Source organism: Sparus aurata, chromosome 9 (genome assembly GCF_900880675.1).
Source record: "Sparus aurata chromosome 9, fSpaAur1.1, whole genome shotgun sequence".
Classification (NCBI taxonomy): Eukaryota; Metazoa; Chordata; class Actinopteri; order Spariformes; family Sparidae; genus Sparus; species Sparus aurata.
In genome coordinates, this window is record NC_044195.1 from 18613563 (window position 1) to 18628502 (window position 14940).

At 38.6% G+C, this 14940-nt stretch overlaps 1 protein-coding gene across 2 annotated transcripts; it reads left to right on the top strand.

Moving 5' to 3' along the window:
- Window positions 1–12201: 12201 nt before the first annotated feature.
- atp5mc3a (ATP synthase membrane subunit c locus 3a) lies at window positions 12202–14629 on the top strand. 2 transcript variants are annotated; one of them, XM_030428329.1, is made up of 5 exons: window positions 12202–12282; window positions 12483–12579; window positions 13369–13443; window positions 13769–13959; window positions 14061–14368. In XM_030428329.1, exons 2-5 carry the CDS (start codon window positions 12541–12543, stop codon window positions 14173–14175), a joined length of 420 nt encoding a protein of 139 aa, XP_030284189.1. In that variant the 5' UTR covers window positions 12202–12282; window positions 12483–12540; the 3' UTR covers window positions 14176–14368. The 2 variants fall into 2 exon arrangements, with proteins under 2 accessions (XP_030284189.1, XP_030284188.1); XM_030428328.1 differs by having other exon boundaries at window positions 12242–12370; window positions 14061–14629.
- Window positions 14630–14940: the final 311 nt, after the last annotated feature.

Consider the following 14940-nt stretch of genomic DNA (forward strand, 5'->3'; position numbering starts at 1 on the left):
CTTTCCCATTCATTCAAAAACATATTTCAACATGTTGTTTACATATACTACATTAACAATATATCACACAGCTAAAAGGATGAGTTGATCATTCAGTTGACAGCAATTATTTGAATTCGAATCTGGAACAATCCAATCTAAGTGTTGGGTTCTGATCTAATTCACTGATGTCAAAGATCCATGTACCGATCCATTAGTTTCCATTCCATAGTCTGATTGATTGAATGTCACTTTCCCATTGCACTCATTGAAATGTACTTATTAGTTTTGAACTCATATATACTCACTTGTAGTTGGTAATGCACTTGATTTGTTCAAGTCTTTCAAAACTTTCAAGAAGTTACCATAGCAATTTTTTTTTCTGTACATCTGTTTCTATGTGAAGCCTACTTAACCTACGGTTTAAATTAAATGCATTGGAATATGTTTACAATTTTTATGCATTTTTCTTTTGATAAGTACTGTTGTGTGGTAACGGCAATTGGCACTGGTGCTGAGTAGAGTGCATACCTCTGCCAAGTCCCAATCATCCCTTTTAATGAATTCAAGGCAAATCCGATTTCAAACTTGGTAGACCTGTACCACTCCACATAAGTGCTTCACCATAATTTAAGATCACCAGATCTCTGACAGCCAACAACAACACAATGCAGATGGAATCATAATCTCCACTGGGATCTGCATTGAATTGGACTCACTCACAGATACAAGCTACCTAAATATGCCAGATTTTTTTTTCATCAAGATTTGTGCATTATTTCAAAATATAACACCCATATCGCAATGTTAAAAAGAGTCTGTGGAACCTCTGTGTTATGCTGCGAGCTGATCCATTTCTCAAAATAATATTAGCTAATGTTTCTATAAGCAGAGCAGAAAGACGCACTGAGATGAGAAAAAAAACAATCCACCCACATAAGGTCAATAAAAAAGTGATTAATACAGTGTTTTTTTTTTTCCTTTTTACAAAGAGCCACTTTAAAGAAAGTGAGAAAAAATCCTCAATCCATTCCCTTATTTCGATTCCACACCCAAAGTCGATGAAGCCTATTCTAGGCCAAGACACATCATTTAAACATGGAATCTGTTGTCTGGTCTTTGTGTAATCCTGCACACAAACCAGCCAATTAACAAGCGAATTAACAATAACATAATCTTAATCATGGACAAAGAACTCTGGCATTGGCATCAGTGTTAGTACCAGCAGATTTAATTTAGAATCGCTAAAAAAAAAAGGTAGATTTGTGAAACGATAACTTTGATAATCAATTTCTTGCTTAAGTAAGTCTTTCAGCAAAAATGCCATTTATTCAAATTCAAATATTTGCAGGTTTTCCTTGTGTTCTTTGATTTGAAACTGAATATACTGTTGTTTTCTTCTGTCGGTCAGGTGATACCAGAAATTTAAAGATATTATTATGACATTTTAATGGGCTTTTTTTTTTTTTTTTTACTATTTTCAGAAATGTTATGACCCAAACGATTAATCTATAATGAAAATAATCGTTAGCTGCAGCCCCACTACTGTATACTCCCCTGTTAAGCTGCTAAGGAACATCTCACATGGGGCCCCCTGTCTCTGCTCTAATCACAGTGTCTCTGTTTAGCAATTTGCAAGCTGTGACCATTGTTGATTCAAGGTGAGACCTGATATTATTGCTACATAGGCTTGTGTTTTTATTGTTGTTATTTTCAAGAATGGGCCCATTTTGTCATTTAATTGAGGCTCATGGGCTTGGCTGTGAAACAGCGCACAGGGGAATAAGACGTCAAGTGGCTGAATTTCCACAGCCATTAACTGTTCCACACTCAATTAGAATGCATAGGATCCTGACATTTCATAACTTATGGGTCTCCAGGCTGATATAACAGCCCCGCTATAAAAGAAGCCACATTCTGAAGACGCAGAGCAGGATACTTACGTTCTCTTTGAGATTTAAGCAGTTGCGTTTTGAATTTTTGCAGTGCAGAATCAAAGCTGACTAAAAGGCATGCATGATGTGATGAAAAAAAAACAACTCACGGAGGCTCTGTGGTATTGGTGTAAACATATCCTTCTGCTCTGCACAGAGGATGCCACAGATTACAGCTCTTCTCTAACTATCAATTAAATTCACTTCTATGGCAGCATTCTCATATTTCTGTGTCTAATAAATCATGATGCCCACCTGAAATTACAAGAATGCAGGATGCATGTATGACACCGCTGTAATACGACATAAATATAAAATATGAACGCCCTCAAATTGAGCTACTTAATGAAATGTAGGATTTGGAGTGCTGCTCTGAGCCTTCTTGGGAAAGGTGATCCTGACAATCAGAATTATGATGATAGAAATGTATTTTGATTGCTGTTTAATTTTCTTTGGTGATCTCTCACCACCACTATAACTCAGTCTGAAAACAGACAGGTCCTATTTGCCAGGTAATTAATAACACACCGCTGCGGCAAGATTTAGCTATTATTTCTAATATGTTGTGTGATTGTAAAAAGCACCTTTTCCAACAGTACGATTGCATTCATTTATATCTTGTTATTTTGTAAATGCTTTTCCAGAGCTTTAATTTATACAAAGTGAAGGCAAATTTTCAGCGCAGCCATCAGTAATCTAATTTAAAAAGAGTCTGCTGCTATCTGAAGGGTTACCAATTAATTCAAATTGATTGCCTGTATAATTTTGTATATTACAAAGAGTAGTATTAAGCTTTCATTATGCTGGGCATGGCTGTTTGCTCTGTTGAGTTTTTCGACTTATTTTTCATCATAACACTTTAGAATTGGAGACCTAGCCTTATCCTTAATCACTCAAATCATGAATACCAGCATGTAATGTCAAGGTGATGAGTTTTAAGAGAGTCACTCCTCATCATAAAGTACCCAACATGGATGAGGAGCAGAGCAAAGAAATTGAAGTCAGAGGTTGGGCAAAAGATTAGGCTTTCTACGGTTCTCCGTTGGTGGCAAACCCATAAAGTTAAAATAGGTGAGGCCCTCTGCCATGAACAACAAAGCGCTGTCAGCCGTGCCTCCAAGGTGGAGCCTCCAATAGGTCGCTGCTGCTGTGACTCTCGACAATATGACAGATTAACGACAACAGGTTGAGCCCTGCACTTTCGGCCGCCCACAATCTCAATTATGTCTGTCTTAATGTACACTGAACAGCCACAATCGCAGGGCCATGGACAGGGTAAACACACTTGCAGGAAGCAGACTAGTGACAGGATAATAAAGTGCCATGATTGATTCAGCTTGCTGTGTGCCAGATCGGTTTATTGTGTGGGAGGAGTGGTACCAGATTGTGAAGGTTTCTGTGGTGAGCTATCTGTTGTCTTGGTTCAAGTGGAGCTGTGGCAGGCTGAGTGATTATATGTAAATGTTAATGTTTCCTATAGCTGTTGTGTTGTATTGTTTTTGCACTAGGTCTGCCTTCTCACACATATTATGACTGGAATCATCCAGATCCTCAGTAAAAGCAGCAATTGTGCAATCAAAGAGTAAGGTGGCTGCAATGAAAATGTTATTCAAGTAAAGTACTTGCTAACCAACTTCAACAAGTGAATACATGTTCATATTCAGATGTATTTTTTTATTTGCCCAAAACCCTAAATATTTAGTCAATTAACACTTCAAATATAACATCAAATCACACTATACACTGGAAGTAAAAGTTTGGCATGTTTGGTAGAAAAATTACAACAAAGTCAATTATTTAATTGAGCTTCACAACATTTCACTCTGAAAAGCAGTGGAACAGTGCAAAGTAGCATCAATACTCAAGTAAAGTACATCAGATTTGTACCCAAGTACTTTATAGTTACATTCCAGCACTGTATTCCGACCTAAACTTAGTTATATTCCAGTTCTAGTTCCAGTTCATATTTCTACAAAGGTGTTTATGATGCCAAACTATTTAATGAAGGGTTAAGAAAAATCTGTTACCTGGCTGATACCAGCGACTGTTTGTCTCTGCTCGTACGTTGCAAAGCGAGTTAATGCATATTAATGGGGCCTATAAAAGCAACTAATTGAGCATTCCGGATCTTGCTGAGTTGGGGATCTGTGAGTGACATTGTGCAGCACCAGGACCTACACCAGACTGCCTTTATTAGCTCTCTGAACTGGGATGTAGGTCAGGCCATTAAAAGCAGGAAGGGCTCTTTCGCTTAACATTGTTGTGACAGCTTCATATTTGACACCCCGAATCTGTGAGCGGCGCTTAGGAGACATTTGCAGCAGGCGCAAGGCGAGCCGCTGGAAGTGAGGAGATGTTATATAACTCCAAAAAGTTAATCCTAGTTTAAAGCAGTTTAATTGAGCACAATAAAATGCAGCCATATGCGCCCCATAAAAATCAACAGCGTTCCATATGAGTGCAAAGTAAACACGCCTTCGATTTCAGCTTATGTGTAACAAGTCTCACTTCCAGTAATGAAATTCCGTTAATGATTGAAACAAAGCTTGTGTTCATTTTCGTGCTTGTATGTAGATATATTTTCTTTTTACAATAGTTAAAGAGACGCATCTTGATGGAAAATAATTGTAAGGGTTGATGAAAGCATTGTGATTTTGAAATATAGATTTATTTAGTTTCACAAAAGAACAAAGCTTTGACAGCCTCCAAATTCACATATATTCAAATCAGAAGCATTATATTTCAGAACTAAGACTGAAATAAACCAAACTAGACAGAACAGCACACTAATTCACCATCTAAAACAGTAAGTAGTAGGGCAATAATATTTCAACAGGGGGCAGCACACTGCCATTACAGAGTGGCCTTTAAATCATATTTAATTGCTCTTTTGTGTAGTAGTCTGTAACTGCAGTTTGATTGGAGCTTCAAACACACTGTTCTTCTAATCTACTATACTGTGCGCACCATATAGTGTCTGTCTATCAAATCCACCCTCCATATGCCGTCCTTAACAACCTTCTGTCTGCTAAAACTAACGTGCATGTCTTTGTTCGATGTTATAATAAAAACAGACAAACAGTGCATCCCAGTAATGGACCACAGTGTGAGGTCAAGCAGATCCCTTGAAAGTGGCCGGCTCGTTTTCTTTTCCTGTCATCAGCTCTGGGTGGCTTTTTACTAAAGTGTCATAAGCCATTTGATTGTAAATCTCAGTGACCTTGAAGTCACGAGAAAAAGCGCAGATCCGTAAACCAATCATCGCACGGCTGCCCCTGTCAGCCACGCTCCTGTTCACACAGTCACCGCCTGAATTTCCTGATGTTAAACAGAGGAAGGAAAGAGGAATAAAGCTCAGTTCACGCCAGTGTTTGTGCGAAACGTAATGTCAGTTTTAAACTTGATTTGGAATACAGCCAGTATTAGCATGATGGTGGGGCTGCTGAGGAATTATTTAACAAAATCTCTCTGTCTGAGTTGAACATACCTAAGCAGAGGGCGTCCAGTGGATACAGAGGTGTTACAGACTTAGCTAAAAAGTCAGGATAAAGACTAATGATACTGCAAGCCTCAGCATTTCTTAGACCACTTTCAACTGCTCTGCTCACCAGAAGTACAAAGATCAGTGTTATTATGGATTTGCAGAAAAATCAATTTTGCGAATGCTAATGTCCTTTAAATCTTTCAGAGATAAAGAACGCTCGGAGCATTTCTGTGGGATGATTTCCAGCTGTATCAGATATCTGCCTGTCTACTCCTACTGTGGATTATTGGACCAGCTGCTTGAAGGCTGTCTACACTCTCAGTGAAAAGGGGTTCTCAGGTTCTCCGCGTGACCCACGCAGGTTAAAAAAACTTGTTTTGTCTGAAAAGATTTCACAAGCCGAGTCTCTGCGGAGCTGCGGTCTGTGTGCAGGTCTTAAAAACGACTGACCTGGATTCAGTTTTCCACCTGATTTTCCACCTGTTCAGGGGAATAAAGCTGCAAGTGTTATCATGGTGAATGATAATCACTGTTGTAATTATCATCAGTGCCACCCAGGAGAAATGGCACGTCATATTTTTTAGATTTACTGGTTATTTGGAAGGGTTTCTTTGAACATCTAGATTGAATAAATCTTAAATTGCACTAAAATATAGATTGTTAATTGCAATAAATACAATTTGAATAAGTCCTTTCATAACCCACTGCCATAAAGACTAATCTTTAAAAGTGATGAAGCCTCTATGTCACATCATAAAGGAATACAAATTACACTGACAAGTTTCTGAGCCTCAGTCCTCGTGTACGTCTCAGGGAACCTAATAAAAATTATTCTACAGTGGTATTTATGAAGTTGGGGCTTTAAAGGTTTAATTTGTTATAATTATCTGAATTACCACAATGTCATTCAAGGTGGTGGTGGGGGGGTTATGTGTTGGGCTGTGCAGTTTATTAAAATGTTATGAAATCATGATATGACAAAGTGAAATATCCAAATCGTAGAAACAGCAATCTGAAGATAAAAGCCAAATTTGTGTCAAAACAGCATTATAACCAAGTAATGTAATGCTGCATTTATTCCCTGGTGTTCAAATCTTGTTATCCACATGTAAGACAGGTTTGTTTGGTACAGACCCCAACACTTGACTTTAATAGTTTTTACAGTGAAATTTAAATCCTTATCCTCACAAGATATTGACCTATCACAGATTTATTGGTATAGATGTCATCTGATACAAAAACTTTTAACTCAAGTTTATAATGCAGAAACAGATGCTTGGGGTAATTTATAATTATTAGATTCTGAGTGAAGTGAAAAAGTTTATTGTTAAACTTGAATTTATATAAATCATAATATAAACCTCTGTTGCATATATATGTCACAAATATCAGAATTGACATTGGCCCCAAAAAAGTCAGCATTTAGAAAACTGTTGTGCAGAAATCTGATCGTTCTCACTAATCATGAATCATATCACAGTCATCTGACAAAACAATAGAAATATGACTGTTTTTCTATCATATCCTTCTGGCCGAGTTTTGTCAATGATTTATTTAGCAAAATATAAATGGAACCAGTAGAAAATACAAAAAATGATGTCTAAACCAAATTCAAACTAATCATTATGCTTCCCCGAACAGGGGAATGTGAGTGTACACGTATGTGTGCAATGACTGTTCAGTGTGAATACATTTTCTTATTGTGATGTTGTATATATGTAATTTATTCAGACAATTTTTTCCTGCAAAAGAGATTTTGATCTCACTGAGACACAGGTTAAGCTCAACCAAGTAAGTATATAAATAAGTGTAGGTGGGCTTATCAGTTTGTCATGCAAATGCACTATAAGATAATAGTTCTTTACTTAGTTACCATAAGTCTAGGCAGCTTTTTTTTAATTTTCTGTAGTTTATTGCTCTTCATTTGTATTTACCAAAACAGTCAACAAGTGTTGGACTTAAATTTCTTTTTGGAACAGACATCATGAAAGCCAAGACAGATGTTTATCTGATTTTTTATTAGCAGCTTTAGTTAAATCTTTATAGAGAGGGAAATGCCTCCAGTGATGTGCGGCAGAGTAAGAAGTCAGATGTAGAACGCAGATGAACTGCAGCCCTACAGGCTGTGTATCCTTGGTCTTGACAAAGAAAAGGAGCCTCAGTAGTTTCGTGCAGCATCCAGAAATGGAGATTAGCATGGAGCCATCAGCAGCGCTGCAGTCCCTCCCTACCCTGCTTCTCCTGTCAGACCGCCTCCTCCCTGCTTGTCAGGAGCTCCGACGAGGAGCTGTAAAAACCTTTTCCCCTCTCCTTAACAACTGCAAAACAACACGCACACACCCTGGCTGAGGTGCCTGCTTTTCTGAGGCCTCTGACAGGACGTGCTGCAGGCACAAATTGTAATTCATAAAGGTTAAGGGGGTCAATGCCTTTTATTACCAGTCTGAGTGCATCCAGCTTGATGGGGCGGGCATGCAAATGGAATGTCTCAGTGTTCTATGCAACTCAGACAGCGAGTGCGTGCGTGCCTCTGAATGGGAGGAAGTAAAAGGTGGGTAAAGGGTGGTGGGGGTGGGGGTGCGTGAGATCGGCTGCTCTCTCCACCTTCCACAGCCATGTAGGACCACACAGCCGCTGCCCGGTTAATTAGACAGTATGACATTGACCTCAGGTAGTTAACGGCCACTTTGATATGTGCCGTCCTGCAATTAATATATTGTAAATCTTCGTGTTTTATCATACGGTTGGCTCTGACCTATAAGTGGCTGCCTTACACTCGGCCAACAATACATTCTTACATTTTACATTTGCATTAACAGAAACACGATATCAGCAGGGTACAATTAAAAATATGTCATGATGCTTTCAAAGCTCTCTCTTCTCAAATCATTAACAGGAAGACTAAAAGGGTTATAGTCTCACAGCAATGTGTCAAAAGTATTTGATCAATGGGATAATTATTAAGGTGTATATCAAGAGCAAAACATTTTCTGGTCTGGTTTATCTGCCAGGGAATTTTAGTGCAATGGTGTTGTGCGAAGTCTGTGTTTCTCATCTCTTTTGTGTAGTTACCATGAACCTGGCAACAAAGGCTCTGATCACATTAGACCCTATTGCACCCTCTGCTGGACCTTTAGGGAAACTACCATGTTCTTGCATGTTCAAGCTATTTTCAGTCTCAGGCCGGACTTCACATATAATGATGCATGAACAGGTTTGCGGCTTTATGTTACGCTAACAACTTGACACAAGGCTCAGTTTTATCAGTTTATATTGTATTTGTTTTCCGTTGTTATGATACAGACGTTTGGTTTGAGCTTTGTATATGCTTTGGTAAAAAAATGGAGTGAAAAGACCTTTAAAAAGGACCTGCAACAGGCTACAGCAAAGGGAACAAGCTCAATATAAACAGATGGAACAAACTCTGCTCACAGTACACAATGCAATAGAATAGAACAGACTAGAAAAGACCATGACAGCAGAGTAGAATAGACTCAAGCAAAAAGGAATGCAACAGAATACAAACAAAATAAAACACACAAAATAAAATAGATTTGAATAGAACCGAACTTAATTTAATATGATACAACAAAATATAACAGAACTGAACATCATAGAATGGAGTAGAATAGAATATGATATAATGGGATGCGGTACTCTAAAATATGATATAACATTATAGAATTGGATAGAGTAAAATACACTTGAATTGGAAACACCATAATAGAACTGAACTGAGAAGAACATTATAGAACAGAGAAGGATAAAGAAGGATTGCTGTTCTGTGCTTTTAATTGTTTAAGCTCCTTCACTGTCTTCTTCAGTGTCTCTGGTTCATGATCTCCTGACTGTTCCTCCTCAGCGAGGTCAGTGGAGAATCTTTGGCTGCTTCATGTTCGCAGTCTGTAAAACTGAAGCGATCATACCTGAGGAGTCACTGGGACATTCCAGCATGCAGCAAAGGCAGACTCCCTGTGCTCATTACCTTTCCATCACAGACCAGCTGCTGTGGAGTCATTCATCACGATTACAAATCCGCCCGGTGCTGGTAGTCTACAGCTCCACCAGCAGCCGGTGAGAAGCACCGACAGGGCCCCGAGCCATCAGTCCCTCCGGGCAGAGTGTTAAATTCACACCACAACAGGTGATAGTTGTGGACAGCGGCAGGCAGGTTTTGTTATGAGGGAAAAACTCATTTTGAAAAACTAGTTGAAATTCGGCTTCTTCTGCAGCCACAAGATGAAGGCCATTTTTAAAAAAAGAAAATCATATCTTAGATGTCAGATTTTTCTCTTTGCAGGTGCCACGCTAATCACAGTATGATATAAAAAATGCTTTTGAACACGGATTTCTCCTTTTTCCAGCTACATTCTTGACCCACTGAAAAAGGTGTGACTGTGCTGTTGACTGTCCCTGTACTCAAATACACAGGAAAGGGAAGCACATGGTCTTTTGTGAACTAGTTCGAATCACGCTAACCTCATCTAAAATACCACTGTTTCCTGGTTTGAAGAACTGAAGAATTAACACCTATAGAACAGATCCTTGTTCCCACAGTTGAGTCAAGGTCAACTGTTGATGTGCACAGACATTTAAAAATGGGTGTCGTACTTTACGTATAGATTGATCTCTTCTTTCCTATAGAAACATGTTAATTTCTTAGACATATTTTTAAGCTCCCTTAAAAGTCTGTTGAACCTTTCTTGAGTTAAGTTGAGTGATTTGCGTAATGGTACACAAATTTAAGTCATGTGGCATTACAATCGCCCTACAAGGAATAATGAATGTTATGAATGACCCATTCATACTCAAAACTCAGTGTCATTTTGACTTATCATCATGAATGCAGCTTAAAATACATAAAGTATCCCCTTAACGCTGCTAGTTTCCTCTTTATGAAGCTTCAAGTTGGACAAAAAATCATATTCAACACTTTCTGTAGGTATTACATTCATATTGTTCATTTGATTGTTTTCGCTCTACATTGAAGCCATTAGATGTGATGCTTATTGACACTGACCAAAGGCTCCATGTTTTTTTTTTTTATAGCTGGACTATTCCCTCAATTAGAGCGATTATTTTTAAATTAATTATTTTTTTCATAAACCCCGAAACTTAGCCTGACATAACTGGTGTTCTTGGACACTGGGATCTCCACTAGAATTTGAAATAAAGTTTTGTTTTTGGGAGAAAATACACACAGACCCAGTTGCTGGACCAAAAAAGACACCCTATTCATCCTGATTCCTGGCCTCACAAAACAAACACTACAGGACACTCTTGTAAAAGAGATTTTTAATCTCAATAGAGCTTTTTTCCTGGTTAAATAAAGGTTAAATAAAAAAAATATATATATATATTGCCTTTTGGGAATCCAAATAAATATGAATCTTTGGAGCAAAGCTAAACCAGCTGGATTACCGACCTGCCCCAGAGCCCCAGACACTCATGAGCCCCGGGGGTAACAGATTCATTGTGTGTCAGATGATTTGTGGTAATGTGATTAACTGCAAATTTGCTTGGAAATATGCACCAAGAAAGCACAGTATCTAATGATCGTTGCCATAAAGTTTGAGGCAGGCAATTATCTGTGATCAAAATGAGGGCCGATATTAAAGTTGGACATGGTCTGACCCATGAGTATTTCAGCACTCGTGTTAATGTAATAATGACAATCACAAGATGGCCCCTAGTTGTTATTTCAACAAATACCAACAATGTATCATCCATCTATCAATAATTTCCTTCTTTCCTACACTTTCTGTGGCACTCAGCCCCAAGCTCATTTGTTTCTACTAATGTTAATCTTTAAAACAACAACAACAAAATAAATGCTAAATGATTTCCTATAGCTACTTGGCAATGTAGTCCTTTGATAATGTCACTCAAACAGAAGTAAGTGGTGTATTTTTCGGAGAGAATTTTTCAGCCTCAAATGCACTGCTGAGTATTAACAGCAGTAAGACAGTGTAAGTTGTATTCATACATACAGTACGTAATGGCCAACATGAACTATTTGAGATTAAAATAATTGCATCAGTCACTCTGTGCCCTGATTGCCTGATTCTGCACTATGTAACTTAGGTCAGCGGATAGGATCTCAGCAGGTAACGCACATTATTATGTCACATAAATAACACATACCTGTCACATAACTTTTTAAAAATGTTTAAACTGGATCAAACTTCATGGGGAAAATCAGTTTTAGATTTCCTTCCGATGTATTCCGGCTGCTCTGCCTCAATTTTCATGCATTTACAAAAGTTTTCCACTGGACAGATTAGCTTTAATGTTGCTAAAATGATGGCTGACTGCTGCTAACTGTAGCTGCCGCTTATCTCTGTTAGCCGTGAAGCTTGCTGACTGTGAGATTAATTGGTTCAGTATAGATTCAATATAATCTATTCTCATTTTTTATTATATATACTTACAATCATTAATTGTTAAGTGCCTTTACTCATATGTGCTCATTTTTGTCATTGTGTGGCTGTCACACCTGAATTTAGCCTCTGTTAATTTTGCTTATAACTGAATTGGGGCCTGCAAACTGCTCACAAGCCTGCTTGTTTTGTCCTTACAGCCAGTCATTTTCTCTTTATATTGAAATATTTTTGGTCCACATTCCTTCTTACTTTCCACTTTCCATTAAAAAAACTCTAATACTTTATGACAATACATGTTTATCATCCTTCTTAATTGTATTCACACTATTCAAGTGCATCCATCAATGAACAGGGTACAGTTGGTTTTGTCAATGAACATTGTTGCTGTGATCTTGATCAATAAAGTTCTGTCAAATGACCTTCCATTGTCATCATACGGGCACTCTACATACGTCATAACGCGCATGCGCACTGTTCCACTGTGGTTCGACCTCTGCAGTCGGTAAGTGTGTAAAGGCAGTTTGAATGAGAAGCGTATCCTCACAAATCCCTTTTCATCCTCTCTCCTAACTTCTCATTGCGGCACAAAAGTGAGGATAGCATGCAGAATGGATGTGAATGTACATATGAATGCCTTTATTTTCTCTGTGGAGCATTTTTACACTCGTTTGACCTTACTTCTCTCCGGTCTTCCCTCCTCAGAGAGACCCGGGCTTCATCCAGATTTGACCGAACCGGTTAAAACAACCAAAAGTAGAAAATGTACGCCTGTGCAAAGTTCGTCTCCACGCCGGCTCTGGTGAGTTTAATTGTTTTTGTGTTGTGAATTTTGAGTCCTGCTTTCTTGGTGTTGCTAATAAATCCGGTGGGCCTCTGGTTGAACTTGACTACAGCTAGCTGACAAGGGTATCTGCAGACTAGGCCAACAAGCTAGCAAGCTAATGCTTAAGAATGACAGACAAGCTTTTTTTTAATATGGTTCCGATACAGCTCTGATGTTCATGAGTGATGTGCACGCAAGTCAGCTTATTCAAACTGCCACGGTGCCTTTGTTTAAGCGCTCAGCGGACATTTTCTGCAATGGCCGTTAGCTAAGGTCATTGCAAGCCTCTGTTAGCCCAATTTAGTGCACAGTTCACCTGAAACCCCGTTAACAGGGCTGTGCAATTATTACACTTGTGATCACTTTGACTAATTGGTCATTGTTGGCTTCTAAATGGATGTAGCCTGGGTTGACAGTCATCCCCCAAGGTCATATTTTTGCTCATAGTTGTGCTAGTAGGCCAAATCAGGTTTAACTTAAACAGTTAGATTTGTTCATATGCTTGCTGTCAGTGTTCAGTACAATTTGACTGCACCACACACAGCAAAAAGTCAGCTGACTGACTTTGACAGCACAGTCTGTACTATCAGACATTGAAGGCCACAGGTCATCAAGTGTGCACACTACAGTGAATGACACTGTTTGACAAAGTGACATTCAAATTGCTTCCCGCCTGCAGACTAGTAATAGCAACCAACAGTATGATTCAGGTGTTACTGAGCTTGTGTGTTGCGTTGTGTAACTAAATGTGTGCTGTTGCCGCAGGTCCGTGCTGGTTCCCGGGCTCTTTACAGACCCCTGTCTGCCTCTGTGCTGTCCAGGCCTGAGACCAAAACAGAGGTAAGAAGAAATCCTCCAGGACTCTGTCATTTTATTACTTAGTCATTTAGAACAAATTTAGGCGGATTGGTTTCTAGTTATGTACTGTAAAAATGTCATAAATTATGTCAAATGTTCATCACAAATGTATAGTGTAAGAGTTATAGGTCAGTCTGAACAAAAGCCAAAAATCTAAAGACCTCAAAAGTACTTAACGTCCCTGCAACTCTAAGCTTGCACAACTTGTTTGAGCAAGATTTTTTTTTTCAACAAAATTCAGTGCCATGTCTCGTGGTATTAATTTGTAAAGATGAAAGCTTAAAGTTTGTATCTGTTTGTGCTCCAGAGCGGTGTTGCTGTGATGCCACAGAGCCCTCTCACCCAGGTCACACTGAGGGGCATCCAGACCAGTGCTATCAGCAGGGACATTGACACTGCAGCCAAGTTCATTGGAGCTGGAGCTGCCACAGTCGGAGTCGCTGGATCTGGAGCTGGTATTGGGACAGTGTTCGGCAGTCTCATCATTGGCTATGCTAGGTTTGTTTTCACAAAATTCTGTTAAAGATTTACTCTTATTAGTTTTCTGTTGTGTGCTTTGTTTTTCTATAGGTGTATTGATAGTTTGTTCTTGTTTGCAGGAACCCTTCTCTGAAGCAGCAGCTGTTCTCATATGCCATCCTGGGATTTGCCCTGTCTGAAGCCATGGGACTGTTCTGTTTGATGGTTGCTTTCCTTATCCTGTTCGCTATGTAAAACTCTGCTGTCATAGAAACTTTCATTACAGATGTGACTACATATTTTATTGTGGCTACCAAAATTGTTCCGTGTTGGTGTCATGGAAATGTACATTTTCAAGTCTTTCAGACACTGTCGAAATAAGAAAATCATGTATTGTACAAATGTAAGAAATTACGTGATTAAAATACATGTATTTGACTATTTAACATTGGCAGTAACTTTTATGTCTGGGATATCTTAGCTTAAGCAGCAGAGAGCAGTCAAGCTTTCATGAATGTCATCGTTATTGTGAAGCGGCTGCTTATACTTGCCATGAATCAGCCTTGTTTTATCACATCACATGCAAGCTTTTTGGGGTCCACCTTAATGAGTTTTTGGTTTAGCTGCAGTTAAATGGTTATGTAATTAGGCAGCAAGTGAGTGCTTGCTTTTGTAAATGAAATGAAATAAATCTAGATGATTTAATTGAGCTATACAATGGATTTTGACTTTTTTGAATGTCCTGACATGTTACTGCTGGGTTTTCTTAAAAACAAGTCGCCTGACTTTCCTCTCTAAAAACTGGTCTGGATTTAAGAAAAGATGAGTGGAGCAGCAGCATGAAGTACACAATTTAATGAATGCTGAAACCCTGAAGTCAATCAATTTAAAAAGTATTAAGTTTGAGTATTTGTCACAGGTCAAACACATCTGCCCACCAAAGTTTCAGCTTTTCAAGAATAAGGATTTGCTATTTTTCCAGGTTTTATTTCATTGTATATGAAATATCTTTCACAATAA

Excerpts from the sequence above, each read along its gene's own strand:
- atp5mc3a (XM_030428329.1), top strand. The coding sequence starts at position 12,541 with ATGTACGCCTGTGCAAAGTTCGTCTCCACGCCGGCTCTG. Across the intron at positions 13,444-13,768 it reads GGCCTGAGACCAAAACAGAG|AGCGGTGTTGCTGTGATGCC; the intron begins GTAAGAAGAAAT and ends TTTGTGCTCCAG. Across the intron at positions 13,960-14,060 it reads CTCATCATTGGCTATGCTAG|GAACCCTTCTCTGAAGCAGC; the intron begins GTTTGTTTTCAC and ends TCTTGTTTGCAG.